This window comes from Tamandua tetradactyla, chromosome 7 (assembly GCF_023851605.1).
Source record: "Tamandua tetradactyla isolate mTamTet1 chromosome 7, mTamTet1.pri, whole genome shotgun sequence".
Classification (NCBI taxonomy): domain Eukaryota; kingdom Metazoa; phylum Chordata; class Mammalia; order Pilosa; family Myrmecophagidae; genus Tamandua; species Tamandua tetradactyla.
In genome coordinates, this window is record NC_135333.1 from 105,132,787 (window position 1) to 105,160,761 (window position 27,975).

General features: G+C 38.3%; 1 protein-coding gene across 2 annotated transcripts in view; it reads left to right on the forward strand.

Moving 5' to 3' along the window:
- The window catches only part of ANO6 (anoctamin 6), a 260,323-nt gene that overhangs the window by 106,328 nt on the left and 126,020 nt on the right, over nt 1–27,975 (forward strand). For both annotated transcript variants that reach the window (XM_077170647.1, XM_077170648.1), the window contains one exon: nt 17,813–17,892. In XM_077170647.1, the coding sequence (XP_077026762.1) occupies nt 17,813–17,892 (80 nt within the window). The remainder of the gene's footprint in view (nt 1–17,812; nt 17,893–27,975) is intronic.

Genomic DNA, 27,975 nt, shown 5'->3' on the forward strand with positions numbered 1-27,975 from the left:
TTCGAGCTTTTTGTCTTCTGTTGTAGTGGGCAGTATGAGAAAGTAACTACCATATGACAGTTTGAGACTTTGTTGAATGTAAGTTGCAAATGCTGTTTATAATCACCTATTTTTAAAAAAATTTTTCCATACTTTAATGGAAGACCAACTGAAATATGTGTATATATATATATATATATATATATATTTTTTTTTTTTTACATGGGCAGGCACTGGGAATCAAACCTGGGTCCTCTGGCATCGCAGGCAAGCATTCCTGCCTACTGAGCCATCATGGCCCGATATGCTGTATTTTGATAACTAATAATGCAACCCTGCATTCTACATGATTGAATTTTGGACCCCTCCTATAGTGATGTGCAAAATTTCTCTAGACATGCAAAGTGCTATAGGAGTATGAAGCTGAGGCAAGTAACTTAGTCTGGAATATCAGTACAGATACTGAAAAAAAAATTTTTGAAGAAAGGGTAAAATGGGGATTGGGAGGCTGTGCATTCCAGGTAGAAGAGCTTTAGGTTGAGGCTGAAAATAAAATGAATTTGGTGACTGACAAAATGTCGAGACTGAGAGAGAGAGATAAGTCAAGGATTACCCTAGGTTCCCGCCAAAAGGCAAACACTCTAGGAGGAAGCTTTGGGAACAAGACAGTTTTATTCATAATGCAGGGAAAAACTGATTAATTTTCTAAATTGCCTATTGACTATTACTGAGTCCCAGCCACTGTAAGTTAAATATTTTATTACCCTATAAAGTTTACATCTTCTTGAATGGGTTTTTTTTGTTGTTGATGTTCTTCCCTTTCTCTTCCCATTTATCTCCTATTTCTCCCACTTCCAGAATAATCTGTTTAAGGGAGAGAGAAAGCTCTTTTCTCAAGATGGCAAAAGCAAAAACCTCTAATGGTAACCATGTACTTCCTTGGATTTGGAACTTGTATTCCAAAATTATTTTGAAGTCTGCCATATTTTTTCCATGTAAAATATTACAGTCTTTGAGTTCACATGCTAATAAAAAGCTGATGTAAAATACTGATCCACCCAGATTCAGCAAAGAGAGGCAAAACATATCCTGATTCACATTTCTTTGCATTGAAAAGAAGTAGCCAACAGCACTTAGGACATTGAGGCCATTCAAAAAAAATTTTCTAAATTAATGTTATTCTTTCCTATGTTTTAGTTATATTCATTTTACTATTTTTTTAGAAAGGGAATGCAAGAGGACAAAAAGTCAGTCGGAAAAATCAATACCTTAACAAGGTTAAAGATGCCAAAACTTATTAAAGACTGAGGTAAAAATAATAAGCCAATATTTGTATAGTACTTAACAGTTTCCGAGTAACTTTTACATGTGTGTAAATTCATTTATTCTCCACAGTGACCTTCTGAAGTAGATATTATAATCTACATCTTATTGAGGGGAAACTGAGGCTTGCCATTCAGGGCCAGCCTTGAAGCCACAGGAGTAGACAATGTAAAGGTCTGTGTGCTCTCAGTCCACTGCCCTATGAGGGAAAATATACCCATCTTGACCTTGATAAAAATTCTTCTGTCTTTCTCTTTTATGTGTCCCTATTAACTTTGCTTTCATTAATGACCTTTTCGAATGTTCCCACTTCAGAATCTCATTGTCATATTAAAGGCCTATAATCTGTAGGCTTCTACCTCTTGATAGTACAGGAAGTAGAATTTCCCCTAACTATCACGAAAACACAGTAATCCTATCAAATTGATGCCAGAAAAAGAGACAATGGAACTCGGAAGTCATATGTGACCACCATAGGATGTTTGGGGGGTCGGGAGCTGTAAGTGAGGAGGGAGCAGGCCAAGCTTGAAATCTGGAACAATCAAGGAATGATAGGAAACAGTGGCTCCAATGTGTAGACAGTTTTAGAAAACTACTTGTGAGTGCTGACATTCAGGTCAAACATAAGATGTGTGCTGATATACAGTTTTCAGAGACTTCAAGTTAAGTGAGCGAAGAGAGTATCAGGTACTACACAGCCTGGCAGATCATTTGATATCTCGCTCAAACCGGATATATGAACACATCCTTATTCCCAAGGTGATAGGAGCCATTCCTGTGGCATTTCTTTAGATGTACTTTTACTAGATTGTAGACTTCCTGAGGGCAGTTTCTATACCATCTTCATCTTGACCTTTGTGTTCGCATCACTTAGCTCCATCCTTGACACCTGAATGTTTTCAGTCACTTGCTAGATATTGCATCTGTTTGTTTATTTTGTGGAGCTTTTCCATTAGTTCTTCTACTGTATTTTGGTGATAATTAGGGGAAATTCTAATTGTGGCCCCTCTGTCAATAAGTTCTACTACATTGTATTTTTCATTGCTTGTTTATCAGGAAGTTATATCTTTGGTTATATAATGAATAGTTATTTGCTGATACTTTCCTGATTTTTTTTCTTAAGACACACTATTTTAATTGTTTATCAACTTAAATTTAACATCAGCAGGACCCACAGATTTTTCACAGCAGCTCAGGAGGAAAGCTTGTTTATTCAAAAAGATGTACAGTTTTGGAATTGGACACATTCAGGTTCCTTTTCTGTCATTTCTGGTAGTTTTCATCTGAAAATGGGGATAAAAATAGGATTAAATAAAATCAGACATTTAGAAATGTCATGTACAAAATACACACTCAGTGAATTTACAGTTACATTTCTTCATGTCATTGAGTGTATTTATCTGGTTCTTTATTTTTTATGGCATGGTTTTGAATTGGCATCTATATCTTCTGCACAACCTGTGAGATAAGCAGGGAATGTGATGTTATCAGCCTTCAGATATGGAGAGCAAATGATCACCTAGGACCATGCAGCTAAGAGGTTGCAGAACCAGGACTGGAACCCAGTCCTCTTAGTGCACACCCAGTGCCCTTTGCACTAGGCACTGGTCTATTTTTATGTGCTCTTTCCTCATGTCTCTCATAATTTTAATGGCAACCAATCACTATATGTACAATAAATGTATCAGTTGGCCCCAACCACCTGTCATTATGGTGCTCTAAGTTCAATAGTGTAGATGCCTAATTCTGATTATCTTTATTACTAGGGCACTGCCCATTGGGTACTTTTGTGTTATTTCCTAATAGGTCATTTTATGTTTTCTCATAATAGTAGATGGTCTAAGTTATAAAATTGTAGAAAATGGGCTCTTTTTATTGCTAGATTTACGTAAGTCTCAGTCAGCTTTGCTGTAAAAGTTACTCGCCTGTTTCACAATCAGTAAGTTAATAAGAAGTTTCAGTTATTCCATTTCTGATTGATAGGTGAGTGATAATGTGAACTCCCAATTTCTGGTGAGGTCCAAAGCTGTTATTAACCCATTAAAATGACCAGTCCTCCAGAGGATTTTATTGGGCCCTTAAGTGTGTCCTGACAAATAGTTAAGTCAGCATATCCACCATCGAGGATTTTATTCATTTCATCTTACTAGCTTAACATATGTTCTCTCTTTCATTTCTGTTATATGACTAATTGCTATTAAATTTAGGGAAAGATTATCTTTAGTGGATTTCTTTTTATTTAAATCCTCAATTGTTTGATCTCTACAGTAAACTTGATACACATGTAAAATCTTAATTATTAAGGCCTTTAATAATTATACTGAAATAAACATTTGTCATGTCTTTAATTCCTTTACTCAAGTCTGGTTCTTAATATCCCCAGGACCTAACAGCACAATGTCTGTGCAAAATCCGAAGTAGGCAATGGATGTTTGTTGAACCTGACCTCCAGTTGCCTTTTTATTGTGTATCCATACAAAGCTCCACTGATATGTCAAGGCCAATATATTTATCATCAAATTAGAATGACTACTTCTTAGTATTTAGTCAGTCTTTCTATGAACAGATAACTCTGAGGTCCAAATACTTTTTATATTCCAAGTGCTAAAATTAAATGAACGAATCCAGTGCTAGTCAAGATAGTGTGATTCTGGACTTCCGGAGAAGATGGCGGCTTAGTAAGACGCACGGGTCTTAGTTCCTCCTCCAGAAAAGCAACTAAAGAAACAGAAACAATACGAAACAGCTCCCGGAGTCACGACAGAGACCAAAAAGACAGCGTACCCCATTCTGGAACAGCTGAACGGGCAGGGAGAATCTGCTGCGGTGAGATACCCAAGGGGCGCGCGTTTTCCCGGCCAGGGCGGCTGGCGACTGGGGTCCCCTCCACGCACGTGGCTCCCCAGTCTGACTGGGAACGTTGGATAGCGGGGCCCTCCCGTCACGCTTGGCGTTTCGGGCCAGCTGGGCAATTAGGACCGGCACTCTCCCAAGCCGCGGCGGCCAGCGACCCCCACCTCCATGCGCGGTTTCCCGGGCCGACTGCCGTGCAGACAGACGAGCACCATGAGCGCCACCTACTGGGCAGGAAAAGAAAAACAGAGCCCAGAGATTTCACAGAAAAAGCTTTCAACCAGCTGGGTCCCACACCCAGGGAAATCTGATCAAATGCCCAGACACCAGCAGAAAATAATGGATGACGCTCGGAAAATTGAAGATATGGCCCAGTCAAAGGAACAAACCAATAGTTCAAATGAGATACAGGAGCTGAGACAACTAATGCTGAATATACGAACAGAAATGGAAAAATTCTTCAAAAACCAAATCAATAAATTGAGGGAGGACATGAAGAAGACATGGGCTGAACAAAAAGAAGAAATAGAAAATCTGAAAAAACAAATCACAGAACTTATGGGAGTGAAGGACAAAGAAGAAAAAATAGAAAAAACAATGGATACCTACAATGGTAGATCTAAAGAGACAGAAGCTACAATTAGTGAACTGGAGGATGGAACATCTGAATTCCAAAAAGAAACAGAAACTATAGGGAAAAGAATGGAAAAACTTGAGCAGGAGATCAGGGAACTGAATGACAATATGAAGCGCACAAATATACATGTTGTGGGTGTCCCAGAAGGAGAAGAGAAGGGAAAAGGAGGAGAAAAACTAATGGAAGAAATTATCACTGAAAATTTCCCAACTCTTATGAAAGACCTAAATTTGCAGATCCAAGAAGTGCAGCGCACCCCAAAGAGAATAGACCCAAATAGGCGTTCTCCAAGACACTTACTAGTTAGAATGTCAGAGGTCAAAGAGAAAGAGAGGATCTTGAAAGCAGCAAGAGAAAAACAATCTGTCACATACAAGGGAAACCCAATAAGACTATGTGTAGATTTCTCAGCAGAAACCATGGAAGCTAGAAGACAGTGGGATGATATATTTAAATTACTAAAAGAGAAAAACTGCCAACCAAGACTCCTATATCCAGCAAAATTGTCCTTCAAAAATGAGGGAGAAATTAAAACATTTATAGACAAAAAGTCACTGAGAGAATTTGTGACCAAGAGACCAGCTCTGCAAGAAATACTAAAGGGAGCACTAGAGTCAGAACCGAAAAGACAGAAGAGAGAGGTATGGAGTAAAGTGCAGAAAGAAGGAAAATCAGATATGATATATATAATACAAAAGCCAAAATGGTAGAGGAAAATATTATCCAAACAGTAATAATACTAAAAGTTAATGGACTGAATTTCCCAATCAAAAGACATAGAATGGCAGAATGGATTACGACCCAGCAATACCACTGCTAGGTATCTACTCAAAGGACTTAAGGGCAAAGACACAGACGGACATTTGCACACCAGTGTTTATAGCAGCATTATCTACAATTGCAAAGAGATGGAAACAGCCAAAATGTTCATCAACAGACGAGTGGCTAAACAAACTGTGGCGTATACCTACGATGGAATATTATGCAGCTTTAAGACAGACTAAACTTATGAAGCATGTAATAACATGGATGGACCTAGAGAACATTATGCTGAGTGAGTCTAGCCCAAAACTAAAGGACAAATACTGTAAGGTCCCACTGATGTGAACCGACATTCGAGAATCAGCTTGGAATATATCATTGGTAACAGAGACCAGCAGGAGTTAGAAACAGGGTAATATAATGGGTAATTGGAGCTGAAGGGATACAGACTGTGCAACAGGACTAGATACAAAAACTCAAAAATGGACAGCACAATAATACCTAAGTGTAACGTAACTATGTTGGAACACTGAATGAAGCTGCACCTGAAATATGGTTTTTTGTTTGTTTGTTTGTGTGTTTGTATCTTTTGTTTTTGTTTTTTTCTTTTTCCTTTTTATATATATATATATTATTAGTATTATTATTTTAATTCTCTTCTCTATATTAACATTCTATATCTTTTTCTGCTGTTTTGCTAGTTCTTTTCCTAAATCAATGCAAATGTACTAAGAAATGATGATCATACATCTATGTGATGATACTAAGAATTACTGAGTGCATTTGTAGAATGGAATGATTTCTAAATGTTGTGTTAATTTCTTTTCTTTTTTTTGATTAATAAAAAAGTTAAAAAAAAAAAGATAGTGTGATTCTGGTGTATAAAGTGAGGCATATTTAACAATACTAAAAATATATTCCAAAATATTACACTAAATAAAAAAGTATTTATATGAAGAAAGAAAATTAACATACTTTCTTTTTCAGAGTGTTGTTTTCCCCTGATTCTGCTCTCATTTTAATAAAATGGCCTCAAAATGTCACCTTGATTTTGACTGCTTTATTTTTGCTGAGAAATGATTATTTTCAGCTGTGTTAGATTACCAGAAATGAGATATCAAACCATAACTGGAGCTCCTTGGTACTGGAAGTATAATTATCATATTAGCATCATAAATCATTTGCTTCTCAGTACTATATTAGGTCATGAGAGCAACAGCTGCTGCTTTGTTCTACCTAGATGATGTTTCAATAAAGCCATTTCTGTTTTTATATAAAAACACAACACTTTCTCCTTTGTGTTGACATTACCCAGTGAATCTATTAGTTTCCATTACCAGCAGAATAACAAAAACTAAAAATAGTTCTTTATTTATTTTCTCTCACAAATCTTTTCAAGCTGCATCGATGCCTTTACTTTAATAGAACATCTGGGTAATACATCTTTGTTTCTCCTGTCTTTAAGCAAATTGCATACTTTCTTAAGCCTGCTCTTTCATTTAAAAAAGGAAAAAAATCAACCACAGTAGCTCTGGCCCATCTGTTGACCCCAGATACGTAATAGATAAATTGGGCATCTAATCATAAAGGAATCCAGATAAGATATAAAAATCACATCACTCCATCGGATTTATAATACTCCTTTAAAGCAGAATCTACAGTCTTATGTTTCATTGACTTGCTGATTTTGCCAAAAAACAATGTGTCAAAACCAAGGCATAATTTATTCAGTATCTATTTTAGGACTATAAAAAGGTTAGGTCTTTTCTTCCAAATGTAAACCAGGCTGCAAACACCAATTTACAGCACACTCTCATAGCCTAGTATATAAGTACATTTTAGCAAGTTTTAAAGGTGGTCTGTGGACATGTAATTATCTTGGACAACTGTTGTTGTGATGTTGCAATAACCAGTTTATTAGGTTACAACTCTAAGTGAAGCAGACTGTGCAGTAATTGCTGTCGCCCTCCTGGAGAGCTCAGAGGCAAGCTCCTGAATTTTGGCTTTGTTGCACCTTTTCAGGCTTTGCTGGCTTCATCTGCCTCCTGCCTCTGCTTTGGTTCACACGCAGGGTGTCCTCTGAGAAATTACGTTTTTATAAAAAGTTAGAATTACCTATTTGTGCCGTCATTGCTCCTAGTAGAATGAAATGCAGTGATGTGAGTTTAGTGGAGAAATTAAGGTAGTGTTTTTCCTAGATTTTGCCTGAACTCAAAATCTGATCCAGATATTGGGATGCTTCTCAGCGTAGTGCCAAACCTAAGAACTGATACTGAATTGGCTTAACTGTGCTATTTCAACTCTGTAAAACAGTCACTTAGATCTTTAATGGATTTCCCCTATAAATGCCCAGCTTTCCTCTTTTAAGCCACTGAAGGAGATTCTTCTGGATCAAGAGGAGGTCAGCTTTCTCTTTCAACAAAAACCTCGGATGGATTTCTTTTTAAAATTAGTATGCAAAAAGACAGTAACAACAACAACCAAAAACCATGTCCGACAAAACCAAGATGACCTCATACATAATAAAATTAAATGTAATTCCTGAACATATTTTATACTTATTCCATGTTGAAATCTCTCCATCTTTAAAAATATGTCCACTAAAGCTGATGTGTCCAAATTAGTATCCAGTCCAGGACTACATATTGCTAATGGTTGCTAGGTCCCTTAACTCTCTTTAAATCTGTAACTGTCTCCTTTTTAAATGTGGATTACTTGTTGAAGAAGCTGAACTTGTTGATAAGAACTTTATTTAAATTTAAATATTTAATAATCCTTATTTAAAGTTATTTAAATAGGGTATTTATATTTTTAAGAATACTTATTTAAGTCTATTTAACTAAGACCATTTTCCTACATAGACGAATTCTATTGTCATACCAACCAATATTAAAAATAATTCCTTAATATAATCTAATACAATAGATGTTGGTTTTTTTTTCAATTTTTTCCAAAAATGACTTGCTATCTGGTTTATTTAAACAGAATCCAATCCATGACTACACACACTGCAAATGATTGTTTTGTTTTCTCAGAATCTTTTTTTAACCCCCTTGGCTTTGGAATGATTTTTTTTTTTTAACATTTTATTGTGAAATATAACGTATATATAAAAAAGCAATAAATTTCTAAATATATTGTAAAAAGTAGTTATAGAGCAGATCTCAGAGTGTGGTATGGGTTACAGTTCCACAATTTCAGGGTTTTTCTTGTAACTGTTCTAAGACACTGGAGAAAAATATCAGTATTCAGCAGTTATACTCAATTGTTAATTCCTAACTTCTCTGTTACAGCCCCTCCTCCTTTGTTCCCTCTCCCAGTCTTAGGGGAATTTGGGCTCTGTCGTTTCTAACTTTTTCATGTTGGAAAGGGCTGTCATTAATATGGGATAGAGGGATGGCACTAGTTGATGTTCTAGAGAGGTGGCCCCTCTGGGTTTCAGAATTGATCTAGCCTAGAAGCAATGTGGAGGTTGTAGGTTTCTGGAACATAATCTTAGTGCATGGAACCTTTGTAGAATCTCTGATAGAGCTCTATGAGCTCTTTAGGGTTAACAGGAAGGGTTTGGGTTAGGGTTTCGCAAACCATGATAATTAGCACTATATAGCAGAAGCTTCCAGAATAGCCTCTCCACTCCTTCAACTTTCTTAGTCACTGATACCTTCTTCTGTTACATTTCTTTCCTCCCTTATGGTCAGAAAACCATTGTTGATCCCAAAGTGCCAGGGCTAGGCTGATCTCCAGGAGTCACATCCCACATTGCCAGGAAGACTTTCACCTCTGGATTTCATGTTCCAAGTAGGGGGGAGTGTAGTTGGGCTTAGAAAGAGGGAGAATAAATCTGAGCAACCAGAGAGGTTTTCTGGAAGTAATTCTTAGGCATAACTATAAGTAGGCTTTGCTTCTCTCCTACAAAATGTTTCATAAAAGTAAGCCTCAAGGTTTAGCCTGTTGACTTGGAAATCCCTAATGTTTGAGACAGTCTAGGGGTAAATTTTAATAGTTTCATTTTTCTTTTCCTTATCATTCATGGGACTTTGCCAAAACTTAAATTATCTGCCCAACATACTCTGGGATGTATCTGTATATTACAGTAAGCTGTACAGAATTGGTCCTCATTCCCTTTCAGGGCTCCATGTGTTTGGGTTATCTAAAAGAGGTATCCAGACAAGTTGAGTTGATTATGTGCTACAGAAAATTTAGGTTTTGAACAAAATGAAACCTTCCTTTGGTCTCATACAGCAGGTGAAGTTCTAAACTACAGACCTTGTCATCCTTTAAAACTCTGTGTTCTGATTTACCTTGGTCCCAGTCAGATCGGCTTCATTCTCATCTGTAATTGAAGCCTAATTTCGTTTTCAATTTAGCAATTGTGTATGTAGAAATGCTGACTTTGAACTCCTCAGAACTCCGACTCTGAGTCTTAGATGTCACTCAGGTACCCAAAGTTCCAGGTAGAAACCAGGTTATGTGTATATAGTGCAGCATTTCAAAATCTAGAAGTAACATTTGCGGCTCCAGACTGAATATGACTGCTATAAGAACTTACAATCTTATAAGTATTTTCTGGAAGATACCATACAATCTCTATTCTTTTATTTCTAGCTTATTCTAGACCACATAATGTCCCCAAGTTTCATTCACCTTCTTGTATGCCTCACGACTTGGTCCCTTTCAACAGCTGCATGATATTCCATCATATGTGTACACCACAGCTCGCCATTCTACTTCTCAGTCAGTATATCATCCAGTCACCTCCATCCACTGGGCATCATGTAGAACGTCCAAAGTCAACAATCCATGTCTCATGTTATTTTCAGTTAGTTGTACAGTCATCAGTACTCTCAACTTTAGACAATTTTCATTGCTCCAAAGAGAAAAATAACAGATAAACACACCCTCCCCAAATAGAAAATCCAAACCTCTCCTCAACTCTTGTCCTCCCCCACCCCCCAGTTATTTATCCCTGGTATTGCTGTGGTACTGTTGATGTCTTTTTGTTCAACACAGACCATAGCATGCAATAGTTTTCTCCCTGTGCCCCAATATGATTTACTCTTTGTACAAGGTTCATTATTTTGAAGTAGTTGGTGGAAGAACTTATTTATTTTTGTAGTATTAATCAGTGGGCTACTTGGCTCTTTACAACCCCTTTCAATCATATTCACCTTCAATATAGTAATATTACTTATAGACCCACTAATGAACTGCCTTCATGTCTATCCATTCCCTCACATTTAAGTGCAACCTCATTTGCTAACCATTCACCCATCTCTAGCTTCCATGTATCTCTAGGTCCCCTACATTCTATATTATAAGCCTCTGAGTTTACCTTTACCAAGTTCATAAAAGCAAAATCATACAGTATCTACCCTTTTGCATCTGGCTTTTTTCACTCAGCGTTATGTTATCAAGGTTCATCCATGTTGTTATATGCTTCGGGCCTCATTTTGTCTTACTACTGCTATAATATCCCATCATACATATATATATATATATATATATATGTATATATACATATATATTCTGTATATATATACACACACACCATATTCTGTTAATCCACTCATCTATTGATGGGCACTTGGATTGTTTCCATCTTTTGGCAATTGTGAATAATGCTGCTGTGAACCATCAGTGTGTAAATGTCTGTTTGTGTCACTGCTTTCAGCTCTTCTGGGTATACAGTGAGTAGTGATATTGCCAGGTCATAGGGCAACTCAATATTTAGTTTTCTAAGGTTCTGCCAAACTGTCTTTGATGGTGGCTTACCATTATACATTTCCACCAGCAGTGTATAAGTGTTCCAATTTCTCCACATCCTTTCCAACATTTGTGGTTTCCTGTTCATTTAATAGCAGCCATTCTTACAGTCATAAGGTGATATATCGTTGTAGTCTTGATCTGCATTTCCCTTATAGCTAATGAAAATGGACATTTCATTATGTGCTGTTTAGCCATCTGTAATTGCTCTTCAGAAAAATGTATGTTCATATCTTTAGCCCGTTATAATTGGGTTGTTTGTTCTTTTGTTATTGAGTTGTATGATTTCTTTACGTATACAGGCTATGAAACCTTTATCCAATATATGATTTCCAAAGTTTTGGACAAAGTAAAACCTTTTTCTCCCATTGAGTTGGGTGCCTCTTTACTTTTTTGACAGAGTCCTTTGAGGCACAGAAGCATTTGATTTTGAGGAGATCCCATTTATCTCTTTTTTCTTTCATTGCTTGTGCTTTGGGTATAAGTTTAAGAAACTACCTCCTATTACTAGGTCTTGAAGATGTTTCCCTATATTTTCTTCTAGGAGTTTTATGGTGCTGGTTCTTATACTTAGGTCTTTGATCCACTTTGAGGTAATTTTTCTATAGGGTGTAAGATAAGGCTCCTCTCTTATTCTTTTGACTATTGATATCCAGTTCTCCCATGCCCATTTATTGAAAAAACTATTCTGTCCCAATTCGGTGGATTTGGGGACTTTCTCGAAGACCAATTGACCATAGATTTGGTGGTCTATTTCCACACTGTTGATTTGCTTCCATTGGTCAATACTTCTATCTTTGTGCCAGTACCATGCTGTTTTGACTACTGTGCTTTATAACAAGCTTTGAAATCAGGAAGTATTAGTCCTCCCATTTCATTTTTTCTTTTTTAGGATAGTTTTTTCTATTTAAGGTCTCTTTCCCTTCTACATGCATTTGACAACTGGCTTTTCAAGTCTTCTAAAGTAGGTTGTTGGAATTTTGATTGGTATTGCATTGAATCTGTAGATGAGTTTAGGTAGACTTAACTACATCTTAATGACATTTAACCATCCTATCCATGACCAAGGAATGTCTTTCCACCTATTTAGTGCTTTGATTTCTTTTAGCAGTGTTTTGTAGTCTTCTGTGTACAGGTCCTTTACTTAACCCTGGTTAAGCTTATTCCTAGATATTTCATTCTTTTAGTTGCTATTTTGAATGGAAATTTTTCCTTAATTGTCTCCTCAGTTATGTCATTGCTTGTATATAGAATCATTAGTGATTTTTGTCCGTTAATACTGTATCCCATCACTTTGCTGAATTTGTTTATTAGCTCAAGAAGCTTTGTTGTAGATTTCTCAGGGTTTTCCAAATATAGTGTCATGTCATCTGCAATTAAGGAAAATTTTACTTCTTCCTTTCCAGTTTGGATGCCTTTTATTCCTTTTTCCTTCCTGATGCTCTAGCTATAACTTCCAGTACAATGTAGAATACAAATGGTGTCAGAGGGCATCCTTGTCTTGTTCCTTATCTTAAGAGGAAGGCTTTCGCTCTCTCACTGCTGAGTATGATGCTGGCTATGAGTTTTTCATATATGTGCTTTAATTGAGGAAGTTTCCTTCGATTCATACCTTTTGAAGTGTTCATATGAAGAAAGGATGCTTTTTCAGCATCAATCATGATGATCATGTGATTTTTTTCCTTTCGATTTATTAATGTACTGCCTTACACTGATTGATTTTCTTGTATTGAACCACCCTTGTGTTCCTGATATAAACCCACTTGATCGTGGTGTGTAATTCTTTTATTGTGCTGTTGCATTTGATTTGCTAGTATTTTGTTGAGAAATTTTGCATCTACATTCATCAGGGAGATTGGCCTGTAGTTTTCCTTGCTTGTAGCTTCTTTATCTGATTTTGGTATTAGAGTCATGTTAGCTTCATAAAATGAGTCGGCTTGTGTTCCTTTTTTCTCAATTTTTTGAAGAGTTTGAGCAGGATTGGTGTTAATTCTTTTTAGAATATTTGATAAAATTCCCCTGTGAAGCCATCTAGCCCTGGGCTTTTCATGGTAGGAAGATTTTTTGATGAGTGATTGAATCTCTTTACTTGTAAATTTTGTTGAGATCTGTTTCTTCTCTAGTCAGTTTTGCTTTTTTTGTGTTTTTCCAGAAATTTGTTCAGTTCATGTAATTGTCTAGTTTGTTGGTGTATAGTATCGTTTCATGACATTTTTTTTAACAGGGTCCATGGTGGTAACCCCCCTACCCCCCACCCCCACTTCTCATTTCTGACTTTATTTGCATCCTCTCTCTTTTTTTTTTCTTTGTCAACCCAGCTAGGGTCCATCTCTTTTATTGATTTTCTCAAAGAACCAACTTTTGGTTTTATTGATTCCTTCTATTGTTTTTGTCTGTTTCTTAATTCATTCATTTCTGCTTTAATTTTCATTATTTCTCTTCTATTTCCATTGGGATTCGTTTGCTTTTCTTTCTCTAGTTCTTCGAGGTGAGCAGTTAGGTCCTTGATTTTTGCTCTTCTTTTTAAATATGGGCATTTAGGGCAATAAATTTCCCTCTCAGCATTGCCTTTGCAGTATCCCATAAGTTCTGATATGTTGAATTATCATTTTCATTCATCTTCAGATATTTACCAAATTCCCTAGCAATTTCTTTTTTGAATCACTGATTGTTTAAGAGTGTGTTATTTAATCTCCATATATTTGTGGAAGTTCTGATTCTTTGGCACTTATTGATTTCCAGCATTATTACATTGTGATCACAGACAATACTTTAAATAATTTCAGTCTTTTAAAATTTATAAAGACCTATTTTGTGCATATGAACTATCTTGTAACATGTTCCATGGGCATTAGAGAGGACTGTATATCCTGGTGTTTTGGGGTGTAATGATGTATAAATGTCTGTTAGGTCTAATTCATTTATCCACATTGTTTAAGTTCTCTATTTTCTTGTTGGTCCTTTGTCTGGTTGTTTTATCTATAGAAGAGAGTGGTGTATTGAAGTCTCCTACTATACATCTATCACTCCCTTCAGTTTTTTTCAATGTTTGACTCATGTGCTTTGGCGCTGCTTGGTTAGAAGCATAAACATTTATGATTGTTATTTTTTCTTCGTGAATTGTCCCTTTTATTAATATGCATTGTCCTTTTTTGTCTTTTATGGTGTCTTTACATTTAAAGACTATTTTATCTGATATTAGTGTAGCTATACCTGCTTTCTTTTGGTTGTAGCTCGAATGAACATCTTTTTTCTTCTTTAACTTTCAACCTATTTGTATTTTGGGGTCTAACATGAGTCTCTTGTAAACAACATATTGATGGATCATATTTCTTAATCTCTCCCTCACTTTTGAAGGACAGATTAATTGGATAAAGAATTCTTAGCTGGAGGTCTTTCAGGTTTTTAAATATATCATACCACTGCCTTCTCCCTCCATGGTGCTTGTTGAGTAGTTCAAACTCAGTCTTATGTGGTTTCCTTTGCATGAAGTAAGCATTTTTTTCTTGCTACTTTAAAGATTTCCTGCTTCTCTTCATCATTTGACAGACTGATTAGTCTATGTCTTGGAATAGGCCTATTTGGATTTATTCTATTTGGCGTTTGTTGGGCTTCCTTGGTTTTCAAATTTATGTTTTTTATGAGGGTTGGAAGTTTTCTCCCATTATCTCCTTAACTAATCTTCCTAGTCCTTTGCTTTTCTATTCTCCTTCTGGGACCCTGATGATTCTTATATTTGTGTACTTCATACTGTCCATTATTTCCCTGAGATACAATTCCAATTTTTCATCTTTTTTGCCATTTGTTTTTTTGTACATTCACATTCAGCTGTCCTGTTCTCTAATTCCTGATTCTTTCTTCTTCTTTTTCAAATCTGCTGTTCGTTTCTGTAGTCTATATTTTAATTTTGCCTGTGGTATCTTTCATCTCTGTGAGATCTTCTATTTTTCTATTTATCTTTCAAATTCTTCCTTATGCTCCTCTAGTGTCTTCTTGATATCCTTTGCATCACTAACGAACCCACTGAATTTATTTAGATTTGTATGAACATCTTTGATTAGTTCTTCCAAATTTGGTGTCTCCTGCAGCAGTTTAAGGTGGTCATTTGGCTGGGTCATATGTGCTTGCTGCTTCATATGCTTTGTAATTTTCTGTTTGCTTTGAGATGTTTGATTTCTTGATAGGGTTATTCTGAAACCTCAGTCATCTAAGGCTTGCATTTACTTGGATTTGCATCGAAAGTCTCCTTTTACACTTGGTTTGTCAGTAATTCCCCAGACCAAGGTACATATCTCATCAGAGGATGGAACTCCACTTGAGGATATGTTTAAAGCTAGACTGAAGGCAGTTTGCCAGACTGCCCTTTCTCTTTCTTCCCAACAGATGGTGCTCTTGGGCCTCCTCTTCCCCTCAGACTCCCCTCTTCCTGACTGCAACAGCCAGCTGAGCCGAATGGACACCTGGTGCAATTCCAGCGTGGCCCTGGTGCACACTGAAAGCTGCCAGCCCTAGGGCTGGGGGGTGGCAGTGTACACCTCAGTGGAGATTCCACCTGTGGGCCTGATGGGTCTGGTGGCCCCCAGGCTCCTGCTTAGAATGGCCTTGGGTGTGGGACTGGGCATTTTACCTGCCCATGTGGGGGTGTGGTGCATGGTGGCATGGGTTTGTATGGGGTAGGGGTCAGGGTATGGAGTGGGGCTGCGGGGCGGGGGTGGGGTGCAGCATATGAGGATGTGGGGCACAGCCCAGGGGTGGGACACCAGGCGTAGTGTGGGACACAGGGTACATGGTGTTCCTTGCTTCCCCATCCCTGCCTCCCTGTCCACACACTGCTGAGGTTCTGGGCCTCTGCATGGAAAGAAGAGTGGTAGGCTCTGTGTACTAGCTGGGTGGTCTGTATGAGCAGGGAAAGCAAGTTTGCTGACTTTTGGGTTTCCCAAGGGAACTCCGGGTTGTGCAGCAGACAGGGCAGTTCTCTCAAGCCAGCTACAGGGACAGCTACTCCCTGGGTACAGCCTCTTATCCCCTGTGGGATTACAACCAAGCATACTCACCCCATTCTCTCTGTCCCAGTTCCTTAGCCTTTTCATGCAGAAACTCCCTATATAGTGTAGAAGACCTTTTCAGGTCACTTACACCTGAGAACTGCTGTCCCGGTCACTCTTTTGTCAGTTCTCGAGTTCCACGGAGCAGGGGTGAACTCAGCCCATCCTACTCCGCCATTTTTCTCTCAGGATCTTTTAGCGTAGAACTGTCTATTTCATTTGTCAGTAACTTGTTGACAAGATAAGACCAATATCTTATAGATCTACTCACAGTCTGGGTTTGGTACTATTCCTGGACCATTGCATTTTCCAATATAGTAACCTAGACACATGTGGCTACTGAGTTTTTTTATTTTTATTTTTTGCATGGGCAGGTACTGAGAAGTGAACCCAGGTCTCTAGTATGGCAGGCGAGAACTCTGCAACTGAGCCACGATTGCACCGCCCACTACTGAGCTTTTGAAATGTGGCTATCAGAATTGAGACATGCTATGAGTGTGACTACACACTGGATTTCTAAGATGTAGTAGAAAAAGAGAAGTAAAACGTATCGTTGACCTTTACTTTGAGTCCATGTTCAAACAATATTTTGAATATAGTGGATCATAGAAATAGATTATTAAATGTGAATTCGCCTGTTTTTCTTTTTAACGTTCCTACTAGGAAATTCAAAATTATGTATATACGCCTCACATTATACTTCTGCCAGACTGTTCTTTTCTAACAGATTTTTTAAAAGTATTTTTATTGCTAAAACAATATACAGTATATGTTAAACAATAAAAAAAAGTTAAAAAGCAACAACATACAAACACAACCATTCTTAACATATGAGCATTTCATACTTGGTGTATAATCAGTGGCTCACAATATCATCACATCGTTGTGGATTCATCACCATGATTATTTTTAGGACGTTTGCATCACTCCAGAAAAAGAAATAAAAAGAAAAAAGAAAAACCTCATGCATATCATACCCCTTACCCCTCCCTCTCATTGACCACTAGTATTTCCATCTACCTAATTTATTTTAAATGCTGTTTCCCTACTATTTGTCTAACAGATTTTAAAACAGCAAATTGTTACCCTGAAATGACTCCGTATCAGTTCCTTGAGATGCAGTGAGCCAAGAGCATCAGCAATGGCATTCCTTAGTGAGCGTTTTATAACATTTAGTTCCTGTGTCCTTCTGTGTAGAAGCCAAATGATTTTCCATGGTAGATCTAGCTCCGAATTATCTGAAGACCTCATAGCCTTCAACCATGGTATTGTCCAACAGGGGAAACAGCCGCTGAAAATTTTGAGTGTTCCCAATGCTGAAAGTGTTAAATAATATAAACCTTTAAATGTGTCACAAATGCTAAGTTTAGTTGATAACTCAGTGCTGCTGATTTAAAAGCAAAAAAGTATGTGAGCCAGTGAAAATTCATGCTTTATTTATTTATTTTAGTGCTGGAGAACCTTGGACGGACATTTGTCCCCAATTCTGGATCATTGGAGAGTCAGCCAGATTTCCGAACACCAGAGTTTGTGAGTACTGCTACTCTATCTTGAAATGTATTGCTTAGAGGTTTTTCCTAAAATGGGGGAAAAAGCTTTTTAAAAATTCTTGCCATCAGTGGCTGTTAGGCCTGGCAGTGACTTTGTTCAAAGCCCCAGTGTCCCCAAGAAATGTATTACTGAACTGCGGCATCCCAGCATCATGCTCTGAAGGCTCCTTCGTACCACTGTGTCATAGCAAATGGGAACGCATTCTGCAGTAAAATAGATCATTTCCAAAACTCCCTCTTCCTTTATTGATGCCATTGCTATCAGTTTCTGGTGATAATAACCTCAAAAAGTTGTTTTCAGTGTGCGTATATAGGTACATTGGCCAGTGCTAGTCGATAGTGGTGGACACAGACCAATTCCCATTTCCTTCTGGAGCCTGCAGTGATACAGCTTGTATGAACATCTTGTAGGGCTAGGAATATTCTGCTGGTTGTTCCTACCAAGAGGGGAACTAAATGCTCCTGCTTAATTAGACTCATTAAAGATTAGCCATGGTTCCTACCCTTAAGGAATTAAAAATCTTATTAGATGCTACTGTGCTTTTATTAATGCCTTGTTTAAGAAAATTAAGCGCATAGGATGCCTTGTGCAAAATGTCCTTCCTATTAGATTTTCTATTAGTCTCATTTGGAGAGGGGTATTGGAAGGAAATGTTTCTCTGACCCTGTGTACCATATTACTGCACATGCATAAGAAAAATATCCCAGGATCCATCTAGACGTACTGATTTTTGTCCCCTGCTGCAAATGGCTTGTCTACCACTTTAGCAATGCAAAAATCTTTTTTGGTTTACTTTCAAAGTGTGATATACAATTGCCACTTCTGTAATTGGAAGAGCACAACTGTATTATTGATAAAGCCAGAAAAAGAATTCATTATGGACTTTTCCTGTTCTCATTCACTCTTTATGGATTGCCCTCTTAGCTCAACCAGGAGTAAAGAAACTAGGCAGTACTCTGGGCTTAAAAGGAAGCTCACATAAAACTGTATCCACAATGCCATTTTATTTCAAAGTGCGGAGATGCCTGTGGTGTACTAGCAGATTGCCTACTGTGAAAATCACTTGGATGTAATAGAAAGACATAGTATTCAATGACTTCCATATTATATTCAATGAGATTTTCAGTGAAGGAAAATTGTGAATGCTCACCAATATTCTTGCATTTCAAAGTAGAGCAGTTTTGTCGTATTTCTAACTTCTGCAGTAAGAGCCCCAAAGTGGAACTGACACAGGTAGTTCACATTTGAGTATGATATTAATGCAAATCCATGGAGCCTTCCCCTTTTTTGTTATTTATTAAACTGCTTTTTGTTGAAACTCTTTCTTACCACAAATCTATCTAAAAAGAGCTGTGCACATTAAGGTGTTGGTGTGCTTGGTAAACGCATATACAGTACACACCAATTCCTTATGTGAAAATAAAAGTTTTCTCAAGAACAGATTGTAGTATATTATGATGTTTGAGATTGGCATGCCTTAGCAGTGTCCTTTGCCACAGGCAGAGCTGATACACTGGTAATCTTCCTTCGACTTCAGCATTAATTTCTTCTTTTTAAATATATTTTTCAATTTATCAGAACAGTTGTAAGTTTACAGAAAACAACATGTAGGAAGTAAAGAGTTGCCATCTCTCCCTCCAACCCCCAACATACACAAAGGTTTTCCTATTATAAACATTTTGCGTTATATGGTACCTTTGTTACAATTAATGAAATAGTATTTTTATAATTATATATGAAGTTCATAATATACATTAGAGTTCACTTGTTGTGTTGTGAGTTCTATGGGTTTTTAAATTCTGATAACATATATGCAACCTAGAATTTGTCATTTTACCACTTAAAGATATTCGATTCAGTGGTGATAAATATATTTATAATATTATGCTACTGTTATCCTCCTTTACCAAGACTTTTCCATCACCCCAAATAGAAGCTTTGTACCAGTGTTAACTTCTTAACCACCATATTCCATTTTCATGGTGTGAAGATTGACTCGTCTAAGCTAGAATGACCAGGGTCAACGCTCAAGAATCACAGGATAATCTTTTACCCTACTGACAGACCTGTTTTTAAAATTAATCTGAAAGGACAAGTCTTATATGATACTTGTTTCATATTATTATTTCAATAATATGAAATATTGAGAATAAGCACATTCTTAGTAAAGTAGATTAGGATCTCCAGGTGCTGGGGAAGGGGAGAATGGGAAGTTTCTGTGTGAATAGATGAATGTTTAGAGTAACGAAGAAGTTTGGTAATGGATGGTGGTGACGAAAGCACAGCTGTAGATGTAGTTATGCTACTGAATGGTACACTTAAAGATGGTTACAGTGGCATGGTAAAATACTTTACCACAGTAAAATAAAATTTTTAAAAAATCTAAGGTCACTCAAGATGTGGAGATATCCATTTTTAAATTCTATTTTATCTGTATGCCTTAAGAATATCTATAGTACTTTTTCAGACTACTTAGGTAGAATTGGAAGACTGTAAGTTGTTAGTGAGTTTGCCTTTATGTGTAGCTGACATCAGATTTCTATGCTCTGGCTATTATCTGTCTCTTAATGTGTGTTCATACCATATTTAGAAAGGAATCTGTGATTTTCTTGTGCCTTATGGATTTTTGCACATCTCATGCCCCTTACTCTCTGTGTTGCATGTAAATAGCTGCTTGTATTTCGTACTCAGCATCACTACAGCCGGTGTGCTCTTGGTTCCATAGTAAACATATTATTACTCCAACGGCTGTCTCCGTGGTAAACAAACACGAGATGTAGAAAAGGTGCCTGGAGAACGGGGCACTCGAGGGAATCAGGCATTATATTTAAGAGGAGCCGTTTTTGTAGCAGACGTTCACAGCATCCGTGTCAACGGACAGCTTTAGTTGCATGGCCAAGTGGACTAGGCAAATGCCAGGACACAATCCGGTAAGTTGATTTAAACCAAGTTTCTTAATGCAGAATCAGAGGATGGCAGTAAAACCTGGGGGAGAAAGAAACCAAAAGCTAAGCAAAATTGACAACAGAAAGAAGACTAAGGAGAATAAAAGGAGCAGGAAGAAAATTGGCATTTTATTATTTTTTCCATCTGGCCTTGTGGAATTCCAGCTGCGGTTTGCAGAATTGAACTAAAATAAAGCAAGGCATAGACCCTGCTTACTGAGGGCTTATCCTCAAATAGTTAAGATTTTAGAAGGATCAAGAGCCTAGTGTTTTTATACAACAGAGTGTATTTATATAGTTAGGCCAACGGGAAGAAAAAAAGTGCTTGTTATTAGTTTGTTTCCTACAGAATTTCTCCTTTTCTTTCATTTGAAACTACGCCTTGCATGCACTGCTTGTTGAATAGCCTTGGTCACAGGCATGATAGCAAATTGAAGTTCACCTTCACAGCTAGATATCTGTAATGTGACTAGTTAGGTAATGTCTGTGTAAATAATGGGCAGGTAAATGTTATTATGAACTTCCTTTGTGGCTTGGAGACAGCAGCCCCCCTTGTTCTTATGCAGGGTCCACACTGGTTTCTCCTCTACTAACTTGCTGCAGAGTTTGGCCGTTGACAATCTGTGACCTACTTGCCAGCATTACTCTTCTCCACCTCCCACTCTTCTGTACACACTAGGCAAGTGAGTTTAGCTGAGCTATGCTGCAATGTTAAAGGGACAAGCAGAGACGTGGACATAAAGTACATGGGTTCTTGGCAACACGTGGACATAAAGTACATGAGCTGACATGTTGAGACTAGACACCCACTGTGAGGTGAGGTGTGGGTGGGGGTCAGTGTGAAAGGGGCCTGGCTAAATGCTGGCCTCAGAGAGAGTAATTTAGTGGTCCTACTGTGGTGGGAAACCATCTCAATCCCAGTCCAGATTTTGATTTAAACACAATGAAAGTCAAACTGCATGTCCTCTTTTGTAGCCTGTTTATTAACTTAACATTTTTTCATTAACATTTTTCCCTGTTGTTTTTCTTCTCTATCATTTTCTCTAATATTATCAGTTCCATTGTACTGATAAACTATAATTTAATTGTAAGACCTACCATTCAAAGCAGTTAAGTCAAGGGGAATGAGTCCAAGGAATGGGCGTTTGGCCAGGTGCTTGGGAACCACTGAGTTGTGACCATCCTTCTGGGGCCTGGACCCTGAAGCCTGATGAGATATCAGGCCTGGGAAGGGGATTGGCCAGATGAAGGCCGGGATTTGAGTAGCAGAGACCCAAGATAGCCTGGCTGAGCTGATTTAGAAGTGGAGGCTGTAGAATTAGGCAGAGTAACTGGTCAAAGCGAGGATGGGGGGTCATCCACAAGGTGATGGAGCTGATAAAGCTTGTTGTGCAACATAGTTGAATGCAGGTGTAGGGCACCCCAAGCTTTCGCTCCCAGTCCCTGGTTTGGGTAAAAGGAAAGGAGATCTGAGGGGTCAGTCAGGGCTTGGCAGTTATTGCTGGCCCAGTGAACCCCAGATTAATTCCAAGTCTCAAGGAGTGAAAAAAAAATAACAGGGGCTTGAGTGGTCCGTGTGGGGATAGTGGGTTGAGAAGTGGTCAGGTTTCTTTGTAGAAACCCTGCCTCTGCTGGCACTGACCCCCAAGTGCACATGGTCAGGGGCAGGGCGTGGGGAAGGGCTCTAGTCTAGCAGCTGGGAATCTGCTTGCAGTTAGCCGGGAGATGTTGCCCTGGATGGAAGCAAGGTTGTTGTCAACATAAAAGCACATAATGGGAGAAAAGAGGAAGCCAAAGAACTTACATTTTATGATGTGAGTTTCACTAGTAATAATAGCTGCTTTTCAGGCCTTTCCAGAACTCCAGGTTTACATATAACTGACCTTACTTTTTAAAGGCAGGAAAATTCTTACCATCTCTTATCTCTTGCCAACTGGTGATGTTTTTCTGTGTATCCGTTTCTACCGATTTAGAGTAAATATTAGGAGAGAGTTTGACCTGGGAAAAGAGTATTTGGATTGGGCAATGAGATGGTGGCTCAGTGGCAGAGTTCTTGCCTGCCATGCCACCTGCCATGCTGGAGACCTGGATTTGATTCCCAGTACCTACCCATGCAAAAGTAAAAAAAAGAAAGTATTTGGATTATAATAGGATAAACCAGGGAAGATGATGAGAAACCACAGGATTTAGAAAGACTAAACTAGGAAAATAGACTCAGGAAGATAAATATTAAAGTGGAGCAGATATATGTCCCCCTCCATTTAGCACTCATTGTTATGAAGAAAGGAGAATCTCTGAAGAGTAATTATCTACATTAGAGATTTTCTATAACTGGCTCCCTTTTTGAGAGAAGATACTGCTCTACAGAAAATACTCTTGATTCCCTCAAATTCAAATTTTATTATCTTTAAGTAGATAAAACTATGTGATTCCAAGGAGGACTTAATATTCATTCAATAAATATTTATTCGATGTTTACTGTTTTAGGGACTATAGTGAACAAATAAAAGAAGTATCTGTACATTTGTAGAGCTTACATTTTAGAGAGGGAGATATAAAACAAAAAATAAATAAAATACATAGTATGTCAGATGATGATAAATCCTTTAGAGAAAAAGAAGATAAGGATTGGGGGTGAAGTTGGGGGGGTTTCAGTTTTAATAGAGTATTCAGGGCATATCTCATTAAGAAGTTGACAGGTGAAAACATCTGAAAAGGGTAATGGAATAAATTATTTGGAAATCTGGAGAAAGAGCATTCCAGGCAGAAGGAATAGCATGAACAAAGGTCTTGAGGTAGGAGAGCAAATAGTATGTTTGAGCAAGTGCAAGGAGGACAGTGTGGTTAGAGTAGAATGAAGGATGAAGGAGAATAGTAGGTAGTGGGCAGTCAGTCAGCAGAAAACTTCTCAGGCTTTACTTTTTCTCTGAGTTGGGAAGTCATTGGGGGTTAAGCCTTTATAAGATAAACTGAAAGGATTTGAGCACAGTAATGTGAACTGACCTACTTTTAAACAGAATCACTTTGGCTATATTAAGATGAGACTGCAGAGGGAGGGGAGAGTAGTGGTCGAAACAGAGTATTTTAGTTTGTTAATGCTGCTGGATAATGCAATATACCAGAAATGGGTTGGTTTTTTAAAGGGGATTTATTAAAAATTTACAATTCCAAGGCTGTACAAATGTCCAAACTTAAGCATCCAGAGAAAGAGATGCCTTGATTCAAGAGAGGGTCATTGATGTTCGGAGTTTCTCTGTCAGCTGGAAAGGACATGGTATACCCGCTAGCTTTCTTTCCCCTGCTTCTTGTTTCAAACAGCTTCCCCGGGAATGGTTTCTTTCTCCATGGACCTCCAAATGTCTATGTGTGTGTCAGCTCTGAGCTTTTTCCATCATGGTTCCCTCTTAAAGGAGTTTAGTAAGTGGATTAAGGCCTACTTTGAATGGGTAGAGACACATCTCCATGGAAACCACCTAATCAAAAGGTCTTACCCACAATTTGGTGGGTCACATCTCCATGGAAATAGACAGTCTAACCAAAACCTCTGCCCTAAACAATAGATCTGCCCCACAAGTGTGGATTAAGATTAAAGAACATGGCTTTTCTGGGGCACATAACAGCCTCAAACCAGCACACAGGGAGAGCTATTAAACTTATTCAGGAATTTAAGTAAGAGATGATGGTGCCATGGTCCTGAGCATTAGGTATAATAGTCGTGAGGTATACTCAAATTCTGGACATATTTTGAAAGTGGAATAAATAGGATTTGTTGGTGGATCAGATGTTAGGTGTAAGAGAAAGAATATTAAAGAATGACTCCAAGTTTTTTTGCCTGAAAGACCATGGAAGGAGCAGTTTGGGTGGAGGGTGTGCAGAGAAAAATAAAAACTTAATATTAGATTTGTAAATTTTGAAACATCAGAGTAGAGATGTTGATATGCAGTTGAATGTATGAGTCTGGAGTTAAAGATTTAAAGAGAGAGTTACAGCTAGAGATCTGGGAGTTGTCAGCACATACATAGTGTTTAAAGCCATGGGACTGAACAAGAGAAGCAAGGGAGTATCCATACAGTAAAGAGCAGATCTGGGACTAAGATTTGCAGGTGCCTATGCTTACAGGTCAGGGAGGTGAGGAAGAATTAGCAGAGGAGACTGAGGAGGAAGAGCCTGTGAGGTAGGAGGAAAACCAAGGGAGTCTTGGAAGCCAAGTGAAGAAAGGGTATAGAGTAGGTAGGAGGGACCAAATGCTACTGATGAAGATGGAGAAATGGATTTAGCAATATTAAGGAGACCTTGCTAAGAAAAGTCTCAGTTGAGTGGTAGAGAGGATTGAGGGCAGAATGGGAGAAGAGGAATTGGATGCACGGAATTCAGATAATACTTTCAAAGATTTTTTGCTGAACAAGAATACAGAGAAAGGGGATAGTATCTGGAAGGGGAATTAGGTTGAAGAGAGAATTTTTTTTTTGGCTATTTATTTACTTATGAAAAAGTAAATAACTGAATATTATGGTAGGGTTTACTGTTTGTAAAGTGGTGGGAACAGCCTTGTAAGGAGAGAGGATCTGATGATGTAGGAGTGAGAGGGAAGAATTTCTGAAATGATGTCCTTGAGAGGACAAGAAGGGGGTGGAATCTGTTCCATACATGGGAGGTTGGCCATGCATGTAGGGATGTTCATTCTTAGAAGTAGGAGGGATGCCAGAGTATTGGAGCACAGGTGGAATTAGGGTGGTAGATTTAATAGTGGGAGCTTGCTGAAGTTTTGTCTGGGTTGCTTCTTATCAGGGAAGCAAGGCATTAGCTAAGAGTGAGGAAGGAAAAGAGAGGAGAAGGCACGAGAGAGTCATCTAAAAGAGTGAGATAGTTATGTACTGGGGAAGTATAATATGGTTGCCTGACAGCACTAAAAGTCTGCTTGAAGTTACTGGTCATGATGGGTTTGGGCTTTCCCCATCCAAGTTCAACTTTGGGAAGCAGGTATGAAGGAGCAGAGAGTTTAATTAACTTCAGGATTTCTCCAGATAGATAGAGTACAGCAAGACAAAAGTAAGGGCATTACAGAGTATTTGTAAGAGAGCGATGGGTCTTCCACATGAGGAGGCTAAAGTGATACAATCAGTGGAATCCTAATGGCAATCAGATAGTTTTTGAAGTTGAAGTATTGGTGAGACTGAACTTGAAAAAATAGGAGGTGGTAGTTGTAAAGTCTGATATTTATAATTGAGGAAGGAGTTATAGTTGCTGGTAAAGACAAGGTCTGGGATGTGAATACTGGAACGAGGGGCTAAGGCAGGGTAGAGCTGCAAGGTTGGGTAATCAGAGGCTCACAAATATGGATATGGAAATCCCCAAGAATTATGACAGGAGTAATATATTGAAGAAGTAACATGGAGCCAGGAATTAGTTTTCCATGGAGTCAGGGCAGTGACTTAAGGTTCAGTAGATGGCTGCAAAAGGAGATGACCTTAGAGAAAGGAGGAAAAACAGGAGAGTGGCAGAACAGAGGTCAAGAAGCAAATGAAGAGGTGAGTAGCTTCAGAGGTTGTATAGGGATCAAGTAATTTCAGAATCTCACAACTTTAGCACTGCTGACATTTGGGCACATAACTAGCGGAGGGCTGCCCTGTGTATTATAGGGTGGTTAACGGTACCCCTGGTCTCTCTACCCACTAGATGCCAATAGCACCTCTTTCCCCAGTTGTGAATACCAAATGTCTCCAGACATTTCCAAAACCCTCTGGGGAACAAAGTGGCCCCCATTCGAGAACCACAGAGTTAGATGACTACTAAAAAGTCACTGAGGTCACTGGTTTCACTAGTTAGAGCTATTTCTAGGGAGTATTGGGAATTCCAGACAGATTAGAGTAGATTATGGAATGAACAGGAAAAAAAGAAAATACTGACCTCTTCTTCCTAGGGTTTGACTATGAAGGGGAGGAAGATAAGAAAGTTAAAACTGGAGGAGAATATGGGAACTAGGGATGATTTCCTTGGTCATAGAGAGGGGCTTGAACATTGTGCTGGTTCGAAAGGAAGCATGCCCCCTAAGAAAAGCCATGTTTTAATATAAATCCCATTTCATAAAGGTAGAATAATCTCTATTCAATACTGTATGTTTGAAACTGTAATGAGATCATCTCCCTGGATAATGTGATTTAGTCAAGAGTGGTTGTTAAACTGGATTAGGGGATGACATGTCTCCACCCATTTGGATGGGTCTTGACTGGTTTATTGGAGTCCTATAAAAGAGGAAATATTTTGGAGAATGAGAGATTCAGAGAGAGCAACACTACGAAGCAGAGAGTCCACCAGCCAGCGACCTTTGGAGATGAAGAAGGAAAATGCCTCCTGACCTTTGGAGATGAAGAAGAAGCTTCATGAAACCGGAAGCCAAGAGAGAAAGCTAGCAGATGACACCATACTTGCCATGTGCCCTTCCAGCCAAGAGAGAAGCCCTGACTATGTTCACCGTGTGCCTTCTCACTTGAGAGAGGGACCCTGAACTTCACTGGCCTTCTTGAACCAAGGTATCTTTCCCTGGATGCCTTTGATTGGGCATTTTTACAGACTTGTTTTAATTGGGACATTTTCTCAGCCTTAGAACTGTAAACTAGCAACTCATTAAATTCCCCCTTTTAAAAGCCATTCCATTTCTGGTATATTGCATTCTGGCAGCTAGCAAACTAGAACAAACATGTTCAGATATTGGTAAGAAGGATCCATTACAGAGGAATCTATAGAAATGGATGGTGTATTAGTTTCTCAGCTGCTAGAACAAAACCGTATAGAAGGTTGGCTTAAACAATGGAAATTTATCAGCTCACAGTTTTGAAAAATCCAAAATTTGGCTAGGAGAAATCCAAAGTTGAGATGCCAGCAGTATGATGCTTTTGTCCCTGATGACTGTGGTGTTCTGGAACTGGTTGCCAGAGATCCTTGATCCTTGGCTTTTCTCTCACATGGCATTGTACTTGCAGCACTTCTCCCTTCTCTTCTGGGTTCCACTGACTTCCAGCTTCTTGCTCTTCCTGTGACTTCCTCTCTCTTTGTCTGAATTTCATTTTGCTTATAAAGGACTCTAGTAATCCAGATTAAAGCCCAAACTGATTCAGTT